The 16,546-nt window shown below is 41.1% G+C and overlaps 1 protein-coding gene across 1 annotated transcript; it reads right to left on the bottom strand.

Moving 5' to 3' along the window:
- Window positions 1-1,390: 1,390 nt before the first annotated feature.
- Window positions 1,391-15,086, bottom strand: CAT (catalase). The gene is made up of 13 exons (XM_059848459.1): window positions 14,812-15,086; window positions 11,052-11,223; window positions 10,081-10,191; window positions 8,623-8,753; window positions 7,890-7,994; window positions 7,426-7,551; window positions 6,825-7,016; window positions 5,942-6,094; window positions 5,687-5,825; window positions 4,544-4,674; window positions 4,137-4,244; window positions 3,502-3,588; window positions 1,391-3,078 (listed from the first exon to the last, which is right to left on the bottom strand). Exons 1-13 carry the CDS (start codon window positions 14,875-14,877, stop codon window positions 3,013-3,015), a joined length of 1,587 nt encoding a protein of 528 aa, XP_059704442.1. The 5' UTR covers window positions 14,878-15,086; the 3' UTR covers window positions 1,391-3,012.
- Window positions 15,087-16,546: the final 1,460 nt, after the last annotated feature.

Here is a 16,546-nt window from a genome sequence, read left to right as displayed (position 1 = left end):
CAACTTTGACCCCAAACATCAGCTCAGAGTGAGCTCTGCAATATTACCTGGGGAGGGCAAAGGTCAGGCTTTACCCTGCACTGCAGACCTCTGTGTAATTTGTTATCAGCAGGAGATAAGAACACACAACCTGTCAGTGCATTGATTCACTTCAGCAGTGCTGGGCTGGAGCCCCAAACCCCACAGCAATTTGAACTCAGTGTAGAGACAGTCACAGAGGGCTCATCTAGTACAACCCCCTACAGGGAACAAGGACAGCTTCCACCATCCCAGGCTGCTCAGAGCCCTGTCCAACCTGGCCTGGAACAATTTCAGGGATGTGGCACCCATCACCTCCCTTGGAGCCCTGAGCTAAGTACTCATCATCCTCATAAAACATTTTGTGAGAAAATGGTGACTCACCTGCCTGCAAGAATTCACAGATCAGATATACAAACAGAGAACAAATAGCCTTCTTCTGCAAGAAGCAACAGGTATGGAATATTTGGCAAAACAAAGTGATTGGTTCACTGGAAGCTGAAATTACGGATACCCAAACACTGCTTAGCAGGCAATTCCCATCAATGAGCTGCACTACAGAAAAGAAATCAGGGCTTTTTCCAACATCTCTGAAGCACTGCAAAGTCTGATCCAAACCTATCTCACCATTTTTCTCCCTACATAACATTTAGCAATCCCATGAACTTCCTCATCTCCTGGCACAGCTCATTACAACAAATGTGATTCTGAAATTTGCTCAAGGTTTTTGGATATTCAAGTTCAAATATATTGGGGAAGGGAAAATAATAACTTAGGAATGAAAGCCCATTAAAAGAAGAGGTACTGCTGGAGAAGCTGTAATTTCCCAAACATTAGTTTCAAATAAATTCCCAAATCCACTGCTTGAGATATGCATCTAAAATAAAACAGTAAGAAGAAAATGTTGAGCAATTCTGCTTTAGAGATCGCTGAAATCATATCACAACAACCTGGCAAAGGAATGTTTGATTTTAACTGATTACAAAAACAAAACAAATCTGCTGTTCTGTCATGTCAACAGTCTCTTTACTCTCAAAATAAGGAGCTGTAAATGGATTTATTGTCTTATTTCTTTGGAGAAATAACATTATTGTTCTTCCAGTGTTGCCTAGTGCTCTCCACAGCTTTGGGAAAAGCTAAGTTTTCTGTACACTTGTCACAGCCAGTTTAGCATAGAACACAGGTCATTTAAGTCATTTAAACACAACTGTGGAGTTGAAACGTGAGTTTTTAAAACAAAGGAAGCTGCAAAAAGTACATCCAACCTACATCTTCTGCACCACCTCCAGAAAAACAGATGAAGGGATGTATGAACTTCCTAGATTAACACAAACTATTTAAAGACATTTGCACAGAAAACATGTTGCCAAGAGATTTTTCATTCTATTTATTTCAGAAATAAAAGAAGACAACAATATAAATCACTTAGCAGACACAACCAAAATTAGAAGATCAGGCCTTGTTTACTCTTTTCCAAAACTAGTCAGGATTCTCTCCAGCACAAAATATTCCCACCCAATCATCATGCCTGATAGTCCCAGATGCTTGATCAGGTAAAAAGCCAATGGAATCCTAGAATACAGTAGGTTATCAGTTCGTATTATGTTACTGCACCTCTACCCCAGGTGATTTTTCACAAGAGGTTGGTAGATAAATGAACTGCAGAGCAAGTAACATTCTCCATAATTTAACAGAAAACATTTAGTATCTACACTTCTTTACCTGCCACCATTCCTGGGAATTCACACTTAAATCAGGAAGTAATCCTAATCAAAATACAACTCAAGGCAGACCCAGAAATGCAGTGATTATTGACAAATCACCCCCAAACTGCTATGATTTGAATTTTTTACATTTGCCTGAGTTAAGAGCAATAGCTGAGCTCTGAAATGCTTTGCATTTAGCTTGGACAATAATTATCACATAACTGGGGTCCCAAGTTTTTTTGCACAATTTAACTAAACTGCAGATGCTGGCTAATATTACAGCATGCCTCAATTCAGGTTTTAGACATATTTGCTAGATATTTACATTCATACAAACATGATGCCTTAATTAAAAGAAGACCCTGAAAATTAGCCCTGGCTTGATCAAGAAATAGCAACAGCAGATTATTGCAGTAAAATAAGAATTTCAGCAACCACTGGAAATGGTTTTGAAAGTTCTTGATCTTGAATTTCAATATTAATGCATTAGGTGGTTTATTTCTCAAACATTTGGCATGTTAATATTTTTCTATTTAAATTCTTACAGATTAGAAAGAACAATTTACTCTCCTAAAGGGCTGTAAGGTGTAATCAATTCAGTTGAACAGTGCATGGAATATGAAAAGATCTTTGCTATCTCCCTTATGTCAGTTATATCCCAACACAGCATTAGTAAGCAAAGATTATCTTAAAATATATATTGGGAACAAAATTGAACTGTATTTAGATTAAGTTTTGTAGTTAGCTTTGTCTCTATCATAAAGAAGGAGACATACCAACATTTTACTCAAGGTACTGGGCATCATTTTACTTCTGGAAGGCCAAAAATGAAATTCCAAAGATGTGTTTACAAATACAGACAGTTATTTTATTAGAAATACTGAACAGCATCGAGTTTTCAAGCAGTTTCTCCATGAGGGCAATCACAGTGCCCTTATAGAAATTCTGTTGTGTGATTTAGCCAAGAAAGTTGTACAACAACAAAAAAAAAAGAAGCAGTATTTTGATTAAATTTCTGTTTGCACCTAGAAATCAAGACAATTTCTTAACCGTGAATTGTTTAAAAATCCTCTAAGTTGTTATCAAGCAGTAAAGCACTAGTGTTGAAAGGCACTAGGATTGGAGCTTGTGTTACCTGGTTTCCAGTACAGACAGCATTGAGCTCTCAGTAAATCACACCTGTAAAACACTCCTGTGCTTGGGCCCAAGTCTGCTACATTCATTAAAGTGTTGGACAGGTTCTTGTGCAGCTGGAAGGATGCAAAATTCAGAGCAGATCTCTGCAGATTTACAGGTTGGATCTTTCCTTGACAGACATACGAGTTGTAGACTGTGTGTATGTTCTAATTACATCCTGAAAATAAAGCAACAGAAAAACTCAGTGCAAGAGCCATTTAAAGTAAAGAACTGCAGGAAAAAATTGAATCAACTGAGTTGTTCTTTGGAGCAAGCACTGAGCCCAGGAAAGGCTTATGGCAATGTTTCATTACCATCTCAAAGGATGGGTAACCAACCTGAACACATTTTCTATCATGTACAGCGACCTTCCAGAAACCCCACAAACCTCAACTGAAACAAAGTCTTTGTACATCACCAGTTAATAAACATTTAATTGTTATTAGAGTGATGTTTTCTTATTTTGCAATTCTACAAGCATTGACTTCTGGCCTTTACCTCAAATGGGGATCAAGACGAATTTCTCATGTCATTGGATTTACAAGAGAAGCCAAAATAACTCACAGCCAGTCAAAATGCAGCTACAAAAGCATTACTGTACCTTTTTCCCACCCTCAGCATTGTATTTGTCCAGCAAAGCCTGGATACAGGCTCCATAATTAGGATGAACATCAGTGAAGTTTTTCACCTGCACAGGAAGACAAAACAGAAAAGGCAACAAGAATTTTTTTCCTCTATTTCAAGAGGGTTCTTTACCACACTTCCTGGGATACAAGCAGTAGGTATCATAAGGAAGAAAAGTTTAATTCTGATCAGTTATAAACAAGATATGAACATCCTCAAACACAATTTCTATTATGCCACACAGAGCTCATTCCCAATTTTAAACAAAGTTGCCCTGATAAGGATAAGGATCCAATCCCTCCTTGGCTCTCACTGCCTTCTCCCTGTTTAGAGCAAAACCTTACTCTGGCAATCATCTGACTTTTGGAACACCAAGCTAAACACATGTTCAACATCTATCCCATTCTTCCCCCCTAGGAGAAAGTTACTTTAACATATTATAGATTGATGTTATATTGTGTAAATAGGCAAATATTTAAGTATGAGAATTCCTGAATAAGAAAAAAAATCCAGCCTTTTCGGAGAATTCCTGATCTTCCTTTACAGAAACCGTTATGACAATGTTACCAGGCTGGTAGAAAGCCTGGAATAAACCCTAAAGAAGGCACTTACAGCTCGTTTCTGAATGAAGAGCTGGGCATCCTTCAGATGATCTGCAATGTTTTTACACAGCCTCTGGCGTTCTTCCTCATTCAGCACTTTGAGGTAGAATTCTCGCACCTGGCCATTGGAAATAAAGGTTTATTTTGATAGTCCCAAAAGTGGATTAAGAATAGCTTTCACTTCCTAATCAAGTAACACTTAAAACATTTAAAAGGCAGCCAATCTGTCAGGGTTTTTCTTTGGCAAACTTGTCAACAACTCCTTCTCCAGACACTAATGGCAAGAAAACAAGTCAGAGCCTCTACCTAAAAATGCCCAAAATCTGAATTTCAGATTCTGTGAGAACTCACACTAACACACACCCTACACACTCCTCATTGTGTGCCAAGCAGCACAAAGCCTTTCCACAGCCCCACCTGGGTCACGTTGTCCTCATTGGCACTGTTGAAGCGCTGCACGTCCCCTGAAGCAAACGTGCGGCTCTCCTTGAGCCGGGGCTGATCCTCAGGACCAGTGAAGCTGTTTGGGTAATAATTTGGGGCACCACCTGGGAAAAAATAATCCCCAAACCAAATCAATCAGATGGCAGCACTTTCAAGTAAATCAGAAGGCAGAGGAGGAATTTGCTTGGAGGAATCTAAATCAATTACTCAGTTAGTTTTATTAAAAACAGCTGACAGCATTTTTCTGTCAACACCTTCAAGCCAGTACTTAACAGCACCTACTACAAAGAGCATTTCCACCGCTTTTTTCAGGGAATATTGATAGATTCAAAAAATAAGAAAACCTGGCCACTCTCACAACAATATTTCTCAATAATAATAGAAAGTCATGGTTGAAGTTTAAAGCAGCATAAAAATACAGTCATTTACATATCTGAAATACTACAATGCTTCCCTGTGTAGGGGGTGTATTTTAAACACCTAATGAACTAAGAGAACTGCATAAAAATAAATTCATTATCTGTTCTGGGACTAGAGCAGCTGTTCTCAAGTTCCTGCTTTTCAAATATTTCCCTCTCCTCCCTCAGTGAGTGCCTGAATTCATAGCCCAGAGGAACACATATTTTGGCATGAGCCACAGCTTAAGTACATCCTTGTTTACTCTCAGGTGGAAAAAAGCCACTATTGGGCAAACCCTGACAGAACAGAAGCTGCTCAATAGAGGGGAAGTGACAGCTCTACTCTTGTCATCATTTTCACTTTTGTCTTTCACAATCTCTCAGTAATCTGAAAGCAAAGCAGTTTAGTGAAGTGGACTGAGCCAAGTCAGTCTCTAAAACCTGACTGCGGGTATTCTCCCACAAACTGATTTCCTGTTAAAGGCCTTTTTATTAAGTTTTAAATACATCCTAAGCTTCACTTGCTTTTTATACTTTTAAACAAATTCCTCATCTTGTATCCAAATATCCCAAGTCTCCTTTTATTGGATTAACAGAGAAGATACACAAGCATTCTACACAAGATAATAAACATGGATCTTAAGCCCCCTGTGAACTGAAGAGAACGCTGCAGCCCATGCCTAAGCATCACTATATTGAAAGCTGTTTTCCTGGCTACCTTGGTTGTCAGACACAGTCATTGGCCCATCCCTCTGGTAGTTGGCCACCCTGGCTCTGAAGGGACAGTTGACAGGGATCTGCAGATAGTTGGGGCCCAGGCGGTGTCTGTGGGTGTCAGGATACGAGAAGAGACGTCCCTAAAACATTGAGCACAAACATGAACCACCAGTTGTAAAACAGTGGGGCATGTCAACTCAAAGCTTTCATAAGCAGCAAAGTAACCAATGCTCCTCAGGTCACACCTCCTGTTTACCTGCAGCATTTTGTCAGGGCTGGGCTCAATTCCAGGAGGCATGTTGCTAGGGTCATAAGCCATCTGTTCCACCTCTGCAAAGTAGTTGATGGGATTCCTGTTCAAGACCAGCTTTCCCACAGGGATGAGAGGGTAGTCACCATGAGGCCAAACCTGTAAGACACAACACACATCCAGTAAAATTAACATTATTACAGTATTATGCAGCTTAACTGCCAGGGCAGAATTCACCCCATTTCAGTCTAGGTTAAGAAAACACATTACTGAGTTTCTTTTCTCTTAACAAACATTGAGGAATGTCTTATTTTAAGAAGCCTTTTGCAATTAACGCAGATTATTAATGCAACTTATTTCATCATCCCAGCATAATCTCAGCTCTTGAGTACTTGAACGAAATACCTGAAGGCCTTTGTAAAGCTGCCTAGGGAAGCAGGGCATGGGTGGAACTGGTGGCACAAATGTTTTCAGCTCCTTCAAAATGTTTAACTGGCTGAACTTGCCTTTTCTTTGCCATCTGAGCTGCACTTTTAAGTTCAAAGGTCTTTAGCCACTTGGGTAGAACAGTGTTAGAGGTAAAAAAGAGTTAATGCAACGCTAGTTTATGTCGGCATCTTTCAATGAGGCACTTCTAGGAGCAGCTATTGGAAGTGGGACAAAATGAGACCAGCAAGGCTCAGGGTGTGACTCTGATCTGAGTTCACACTTCTGAAGTGCCATGGGATCTACAGGCCTGGAATCAAGCCCTACCTGTACTTCCCTGAGGAAGAGTAACATCAGATATAACACAACTACAGCTTCATCTCCAGAATTCCTGGCTCTACAACAAAGAATACACTTAAAAAACTACCTGAAACTTAAGTATTCCCAGAATTATCAGACATACCTTAGTCACATCAAAAGGATTAAATGGGAACTTCTCTGCTTCTTCAAAGGTCATAACCTGAATGTAGAAGGACCATGAAGGATAGTTCCCCTTGGCAATGGCATTGTAAAGATCCCGTATGGCATAGTCAGGATCAGTAGAAGCCAATCTTCCTGCTTCCTCCACAGAAAGGTTTTTGATTCCCTGGTCAGTCTAAAAGCAATGAAAGCACCAGTTACAGCATGCAGAAAGTACTGCAGAGATGATTCATCAAGAATGGATTTTCACAAGATTTATAATTCAAGAATGAGATTGTCCAAGTTCTAACTTCCAGTAACTTGAATTTAGATTTATAGTACATTCAACAGCTGCCTTCCAGATAAAAATCAGTTTACTGATAGTGCTCCATTAACAAGAGACAGATGCCCAAAGAATAGTTTCTTACAGTCTAGTAAATGAATAGAAGAAGAGAGATACCTCTCCTACTGGTTAAAGGTATGAAACTGATACTCAGCAAGGACTCCACACACCTTTTAGCCTGAATTAAACTTGAAAAGTCACAGATCTTTATGGTTTTTATCCAATATTATGTACAGTTCCAATTTAAAAAAAAAATCAATACCTTGGCATGGAATTTGCAGTAAACTGCTCTTCCATCAGCATTAACCAGTTTGAAGGTGTGTGATCCATATCCATTCATGTGGCGAAAGCCATCGGGAATGCCACGGTCACTGAACAGGAAAGACACCTGAAGAGAGGGATCAAACACAATGAATGGGCTCAGCATATCAAGGAGAAAGTCTCCACACTGGACTAAGTTTGTTTATTGTGTTAATATGCATCACTGGGAGCTATGTTAATGTTGTCAGGAATTCCTTGAGGAATTTATACTTTAAGTGTTAATGAAATAAAACTGACTCCCCTGTAAGCATAGGTAAGTATGAATAATTGAAAATAATATTTAAATAAAATATAAAAAAACCTATGTAGACTTCTAAATTAAACATGGAAAAGAGAGAGTTAAGAACCTGCTATCATAACATGATTATGATAATCATACAAAATAAAGTCACGGGAGAAGCTTACTTGATGCAAAGACTCAGGGCGAAGACTCCAGAAGTCCCACACCATGTCTGGATCCTTCAGGTGAGTCTGAGGATTCCTCTTTTGGCTATGGATGAAGGATGGAAACTAATTTGTCCAGAAGTGGAAAAGGAAAAAGAGAGGAGAAAAAAAAAAAAAAAAAAAGAAAGAAAGACAAAGCTGTAAGATCACTGAAAAAAAAAATCTTATACTGCCATACCCTTCCTGCCAAACACATTAATTCAGACCAGTCAGTAAAATTAGGGTAATGTCAAGCATTCACAATTAGAATAAACAGAGATAAAGAATGCTTTCATTTTGTGGTTGATAAGGTGAGAGATAAAACTGTTCAGATTTGTATACCTGTGTTTATGTGACTCATAAATTAATACAGAGATACTATGAAATATCTGTGCAGAACTCCTGCACTCAAGGAAAGCCCCTCTGCTAGCTGCTGTCAAACTTCTGCCAAAAGACCAAAAACTCCAGATTTAATAAAAAGAACTGGCAAGAAGCCTTTGAAGTGAAAAGTTCAAGTGAAAAGTATGAGACCACGGAAGTTATCAAGCTTTAGTTCTTTATTTACTTTTGTTTGAGGACATCTTTCCAAGTAAAAAAAAACGTTCCAACAATCTGACCAACAACCAAGTTTTTGCTTCTGAGGGAAGCCAAAACAACATGTGAATGAACTTTTGGGCTTCCTCACAAAGTACCCTCACCTTTTGTGCTTACTCACCAACATTGCATCCCGAATAAAGAAGATGGGAGTGTTGTTTCCCACAAGATCCCAATTCCCGTCCTCCGTGTAGAACTTCATGGCAAAGCCTCGGGGGTCACGAACTGTGTCAGCTGAGCCAGATTCTCCAGCTTGAAGAAACACATGAATACACAGAAGTGTCAGGATAGGAAATGCATATAAATACGACCTGAAAATAGGCGATAAAATCCTAAAAAAGCAAGGCTTATTGCAGTCTTTTCTACACCAAGGAATTGTAGGAATATTTTCAACAATACTTGAGGCACTGCGAGTTTTCAAAGTGTAAAGCCAGCCAAACACCCAGGCCACAGTCAAAAAAAGGAAAAAAGCCAGTATATCCACTTGAACCAATTAAGAGTGGAATTTGCATTATAGCTAAGAGAGACATCATCAGATTTTAAGGCTGAATCATCTAAATCCACATTTGTTTCTGTGCACCAAATCCCAGTGGGAAAGCTCTCATCTGAAAGGTAGCAATCCAACCAGCATTCCAAATAAAACACTATGGAAGAGCTGTAATCCTTTTAATTCCTCCTGCTTCACCCAGAATGGGACTTTCAATGGGAATTTACCCAGAGCACAAGTGCCTAGCACAACACCTGAGCAGAAGTGATGCACAAGTGCTCAGAACAGCTAATGCTGAATTGTGATGAAATCAGTAGGACACTCATTCTCTCGTTAAAAACCTTGTGTATTCCAAAAGAGCAAGGAGGGAACGTGTCCAAACAGGGCAGGCAAAGGGAAGGGAAGGATGCAACAAGCTGCTCCAGCAGCAGTCCACATTTCAAACTCAACCCCATGTTCTTACCCCGTACAACACTCAGTACAATTTAAATCCTAAGGGATTTAAGACTGGAAACAACCAGTGGGCCAAAGCCAGCAGCTCCCTGAGCCTTGCTGGACTACTTTTTTCTTTCTAATACTTCCAGAATTGAATTCTCATTAGGATTTCTTTTCTTTTAAATACATCCACATCATGAATTATAATTTTTCTATCAGACAAGCTACTGATCACAATCAGCTTTACTAATAGGATTTAAGATTTTGCTAGTTTGTGCATTCCAGTCTTTAAGAAATCAGAGCTTATTTATGGAAGATAATTTGTTTTTATTTGCCCAGTATTTAGTTTACATCATTCATCCCCAAAACATCCCTGCAGCATAAGAGATCATAGTGTTGCTTGTGATCCAACCAGAAACAAAGCAAGCTTTCTGTCAGAAAAAAACAGCTGGGGCTGCCCTCCCTCTCACATTTCAGACAGAAAAGTGTCTCCAGAGAGCTCTGCCAGAAAGGGGCAAAAGCTGCTTAAGGTCTTCCACATAAGTGAATTTCAGAGAAGATGAAGCAAGCACTGCAGACACCCTTAAGTGCCCCACAAAGCAAACAGTGCTCTCAGGGCACACATGCAGAAGACACAAAGTGAATTTAGAGCCTTACCAACAGTGGAGAAGCGGATGGCAAGCGGAGTTCTTTTCCCAATGTGCTCAAACACTTTTGCCTTACAGTACTGGGTGATATCATGAGTGACTTCAAAATAGCCAAAGGCTCCTGAAGAACAGCAAGTTCAAAATATCAGATCTAGGTTCCTTCCTCCCACTCCCAGCTTGTCTGTTGTTAACATAAAACTTAAAGTCCAAGGGAAGTACACCAGTTTAAAACACGCTCTAAACACTCCATTTACTTTCACCAAACGAAACTGATTAAACACAAACTATTTGCTCATTCTCTCCTCCTTAACTGACTGTTAGCAGCTCCCACCAGCAGCAGCACAGAAGATGCTCTTCTGCCAAGATCTGTGTATTCATCTGGGAGCAAAGCAGGTATTTCTTTAATCCTGCTATGAGTTGCAGAACTTTTGGTGCACCTGTAAGCCGGGTGAAGCAACACAACCCATTCCACCCCCACAGAGGAACTTTTCCCATGTACATTCACATTTTAAATACAGCCCCACATTTGCTCATTCTAGGGCAATGCATGACAAAATTCAAGGTACTAATTCTACCTTACTAAGATCAATAATAATTTTTTAAAGGTCTAGGCTTTTTTAATTTAAAAATTAGATTATCAGCTTGCTTTGGCAGACATCCATTAGAAGACAAAGCCAAACTCTATTAAGTAATAGGCAAAAAACATTAAATAGAGATGGGGAGGAACAGACAGAAGAAGCAGAGACAACAGCAGATACAGTAAAAATTGAAGGGCTATAACCACATTTTCTCTCATTTTTGTAAACAATTTTTCAGTGCTTCAAGTTTTGAGTTCTTTTAAACCAGGACTTAACACTGTTGATTATACAGATTTATTATAGCTAGTAACACTAAATCATAAATAACAATGCATCACAATCTACATGTTTACTCAAAAGCTCTTTAATTCTACACAGAGAAAATGTGTGATTTTAAACATACCTCCTCCTTTTGCATGCACAACTCTTTCAGGAATCCTCTCTCTGTCAAAGTGAGCCATCTCATCAGTGAAAACAACATCTTGGACAAGAAGAGGTCCACGGGGCCCCACTGTAAGGATATTCAGCTTATCCCCAATGGGGTTCCCAGCACCCGTGGTCAGGACATCTGGTTTCTGGAAGCAAGAGAAGGTCACAGTCAACACCAGAAATTAAAAACCCTCTGGATCTGAGCCACACAACGTGCATGACTGCTCAACCATTACATGTCACAGAACATATCAACAATAAGTGGCAAAATGACTTCAGATTTTGGGGGAAGTCACAGAACATACAGATGTTTACCTAAATTACAGAGCTATGTTTTAGGACAATTTAAGAAGGGGAGCTGAAGTAATGTAAAATCCAGAAATGTTTTCTGTGGTTCAGAAATGTTTCTTCTCAAGACTACTGATCTCGCTTCAAGAAAAATATGTGATGGGGAAAAAACACTAAAAGAGGAGAAGCTGTTGGAAAATAAGGGAGAAAGGAGAGGAAGAAGGTAATGTCAGTACAGGGGTAGAGACATAAGGAAAGAGCTACAGCCAGACTAAAATGGGGTTTCCTTAATTAGCGCTTGTCTGGAAGAGTTATGGAAAATAACAGAAGTAGGAACACCCGAGGAATCATCATTTTAGACTCCTGCACCATGCAAGGATGAAGATTAACACAAGCCCTACGAAGCTCTACTGCCAGGAAATATCCTACAACTTCAAGAAACACCTGCACTAGAACTGAGTGCACTCCTACTTTCTCATAAAAAGCTTCCAGTAGAAAAGACTTCATCTGCATCACATGTGGGGTTGTATGCTCCTCTATGGCAATACTCCTGTTTTACTGGGTGCTGTGAAAAATGTAGTGAGAATGACCATCAGGTCTCTGGAGCTGATGTGCCTCAGTTCTCAGTTTTTCCTGGAGTACATTTATTGTTAGGAGCCTTGTAAAGGACTTAGAAGAACACAGAAACAAATAAGGATAAAGGAAAAAATAAAGAAAATAAACACAATTTGCAGCGTGGCAAGCTCAAACAGAGTGACAAATTCCAGCTAACAATAAATCACAGCTTGCACTAAACTGACATAATTCCATATGGGCTCTCTATCCACACCATCCTATCTGAAGCATCCACACACCTGAACCACATCAGCATAAACACCTTCAGCCCTTCCTGACTAGTTCTCCTTTCAGGTTCTATGAATGAAAAGGGATGGTGGAGGGAAGGAAGAAGCAATTCATGATGAGAAAACCATTCATGATTCTAACAGTGACTGCATGGGGTTCCAATTCATACCCTAAGTTCTGCTTTAAGGGGGTTAATTACTGCAAACAGACAAAATTTCCATCTGATAGAAGACTTTATTCCCCCCAAAAGGCAACCCACAAAGGCAAGGAAAGAACAATTATTCACATCCACACCCAGAACTCTGGATGAGACAGAGAACATAGGGAGTTCCAGACACCCTTGTTTCACTCAGGTCCATGAATAACCACATAAAAGACATTTGACAGGATAAGTGCATTTCCACTGTGCTCCTACTAAGGTGCAACACACACTACTCCAGCTGGCTTGAATTCCCAAAATATCCACCTTCTTTATTCCTCCTTCACCACTGCATTAGCATAAAGCTTTAAGCATAAATCCAATTCCCCTGGGATGACTGGAACCCTCACCTACACTGAACTCTGCACAAACATTTTAAAAGACAATAAGTAACTGGTTACAAACATAAACATGACATTCAGAAACTTACAGGAAAGTTAAATAAAGCCAAATTTGTATTTCAAGTCAAAGAAACAAACATCTGCTTAAATCAAAAGATTATCTAGAGCTTCTCATGGGAAATATGCAAGAGTAGAAATTGTTCTCAGTATATTTTCCACTGCTTATTTATTACAGACAAGACTATGCTAGAATGCCAATATTTAAGGCCACCAGAAGTAATTGCTAAAACCACCACTCGTTGACATTAAGGCTATAAAAAAAATTAGCAGCTTTGTGGCTGTACAGTCTCCTTTGTGTAGGCAGACTTTCTAGTGTGTACATTAGAAGTAAAGAATATTCATTTACTTAGTGGATGGAGATATTCAGTTTAGCTTCAAGATAACGTTATGTGGGGCACACAAAGTAAATTCCAGAGAGGAAAAAAAACCACACTATATTTTTAAAGAAGAACTCTCGTACGACTTTTGGACCTGAGTATGTTTGATGCCTGTGTTTTCATCTGGTAGAGAGCTGCACACAGCCCAAACCTTGATAGGTAAGAACTTTCAAATCTGTATTTCATTACAGCACTAACCTGCCATGACAAAAAGAAGGGAAGGAAAGCCAGGAGAATTTTAGTCGCTGCTGTGGTAAACAGCACACATCAAAGTACACACTTCCAGGCGTTACTGATACTTTGCACCTCATACAACTCACTTTAAAATTCCAATAAGTCCTCCCTACTTTCTATCTTCAAGTCTCATGACTCCTTATGCAACACAGACTTTGGGTTGCCTCCCAATCTCCAAATTAACCTTGGCCTCTTTTCAAACGCTGCTTTGCTACAGAAAAGCCAACATCCCTACAAAAAGAATTACTCACGGATAAAAAAGGAACTATTATGACACATGCTAGGTTATGATGGAGTCACAAGTCATCAGGTAGTTTTCACACTGTACCTTTGAGAACCGAGAGAAAAAATAAAATTAAGACGACTTAACAGCTCCACTGGGAACTGAGACATCCACCTGCATCTTGCAAGATTGCCAGTTAAAACCAGCACAAAGTGTACTTAGTAGCAAATACACATTTCTGTCAGAAACAACACGTGGAAACTGTCACAGTGATTTGATGAAGAGAAGTGAACTCTTGCAACATTTCCACCTCAATCTAAATATGTGCAGTCTATTCTACATCTTCAGATGACTGAGTGCTGTTGATTACATGCCCTTATGATTTCAGTCAGCCATTTGTCCCAGTCCACTTCATAGGACCAGAGAATGGTCTGGGTTGGAAGGGATCTTCAAGGTCATTGAATTCCATCCCCTGCCACGGGCAGGGACACAGGACACCTTCCACAATCCCAGGCTGCTCCAAGCCCCGTCCAACCTGGCCTTGATCACTTCCATGGATGGGGCAGCCACGGTTCCTCTGGGAAACCTGTGCCAGGGTCCCACCACTCTCACAGGGAAGAACTTCTTCCTAAAAAATTCACTTCGGTCTGGTCACAAAGAATACGCTGAGCTGGAAGGGAGCCACAAGGATCACCAAGTCCAACTCCTGGCCCTGCACACACTGCTGAACGTGCTTTATCCTTTTTATTACTCCCTAGTCACAGTTGCACCGGCCTCTACCGCCATGACAGCAAACCGAAACGCAAACCTCGGACTTCAGACAGAAAAAAATCGCCCCCATCCCTGCGCGCGGGCCCCGGCGGGGGCGCAGCGCGGCCCCGGCGCTGCCTGGAAGGAGCGGCCGGGGCCAGGCAGCGCTGACCGCCCTTGTCGCTCGGGGCCAGCCGGCAGCCTCCACCCCTCCGCGCCTCGCTGTTCCCGGGCACGGCTCCAAGCCGTGCGGACGAGGCCGGGACGGGGCGAGGGCGCCTCGCCCTCCGCCGCTGCCCCGGGGACGCCCGGGCACTCGGAGCGCCGCAACCCGCGGGGCCGTGCGCCCGCCGGCGCCGCGGCTGCTCGAGGGATGCGAGGAACGGGAGTACCGGGGAGCGGCGGTGCCCGGCGGGTACCTGCGAGCCCCGCTGGTTCTTCCACTGCTTCAGCTGGTTCGCGGCGTCGTCCCGCCCGTCGGCCATTTTGCGGTCTCCGGCGACCCCCGAGGCAGCAAGGGCGGCGCGGAGGTGAGCTGGCGGGGCTGCGTTCGCTCCTGGCGAGGAGGAAGCAGCAGCGGGGAGCTCAGACCGTGGCCCGGTCACGCTGTCAGCCCGCGGGGACCCTGCGCCGCCACCGAGTCCAGCCCGCAGCAGCCGCGGGTAGCGGGAGGCACCGTCAATACAGCTCCGCTCCCGCCTGCGCCCGCCCCCGCTACCTCCTCGGCCAATAGAACAGCGGCCAGCAGCCATCGCAAGGTCTGATTGGTCTAAAGGCACGTCAATTATGCGCGGAGAGGGTCCGCCCACTCCTCACGGTGTGAGGCAGGGGCCGGCGGCGCTGTCGGGTTCATTTGAAATTGGAAGGAAATTCACCAATATGGAGCTGCAAATGGATTTTCGGCTGTAATCGCATTGTTGAGACGCCCCAGGTTTCTAAAACTGTTGGTGGTGGAGGCGTTATTCAGTGACAGAAAAAGTTACAGGTTCGCCATCGTGAAAGCTGCACCTACTTACGGAGTTTCTGAGGCAGAGCTTGCTTCAGCAGCGAAAAAAAAAATGCTGAAAGACTTGTTTGCTGAAATTTGCTGAAACAAATTTGTTTGTAAATTGCAAAATCTAAGCGACCGGTATACAAGTAAATGAATTATATTACTATATTAATTACATCAGTATATAACTATATACTGGCTCATTCTTGTATTGGTGCCTGAAATGGAGTAGAGGTGGTTTACTTTGGTCATATATGCACTCAAAAAAAGAGCGTTTCTTTGGCGACTGGAATTTTTAACCTTAAATAGCCACCTGCTTCTGAATTATGTGCTTATACTTTCAAATTGTGAGTAAATATGACACAAGTACTTTTGATAATACTGCAAAATGTCCCTAGCTAGGTGCCAATGCATATACTAAGGGTGATAAGAGTGGTAAAAAGCTGGTTACTTTTCCTGTTCCTGAGGTAAAACCTTTGAACAATGCAAATAATCCATCTTAAACTCCTTATCTGCACGATTATATCTACATTCTTTGTCTTAATAGATACAAAGAACAGTCAAACTTTTATTTCAAGTAGACAATTGCTTCATCTGGTATGTGTTATTATGGATTAGAGACTTAAAGCTCCCAAATTCAGGTCTGCACTACACAGGGGATATCATTACTTCTATTCCTTTTCTGCAGAATTAAGAACAGCAAACTCCTTTTTTTCTGCTTCTCCCTTTATTGGGACATTTTTTTCATGTCTTGAAGCCTCATAATCTTTTCTGCTTCAACATGATAACCAACATCATAGAGAAGGGCAAGGAAGATTGCTTATGTTTCTCAAATTTTTATATAAAATATCCATCTGCTGACTACACCTACCATGCCTGGATTTAATAATAGGATTGCCCACATAATTTTTTTAAAATCAATAATTGCTATTTCAGTTTGCTTAACCAGCAGATTGGGGCAAATGGGAACATTTTCATCAACAGTCAATATTTGCTTTTCTTTTACAGTTTAACTCTTGAAATTTTAAGCAGGCCAACATGTAGATAAACTCACTGGTCACAAATCTCTTCCAAAGTAAGAGTAACTTGCAAAAACTTCTTTCCTTTCCTATGAACCCTTCTTATTATATGCTAGAGGAAAGGATATATGTACATATACATAT

Source organism: Haemorhous mexicanus, chromosome 6, assembly GCF_027477595.1.
Source record: "Haemorhous mexicanus isolate bHaeMex1 chromosome 6, bHaeMex1.pri, whole genome shotgun sequence".
Classification (NCBI taxonomy): domain Eukaryota; kingdom Metazoa; phylum Chordata; class Aves; order Passeriformes; family Fringillidae; genus Haemorhous; species Haemorhous mexicanus.
This window is presented reverse-complemented; position numbering and strand designations above follow the sequence as displayed.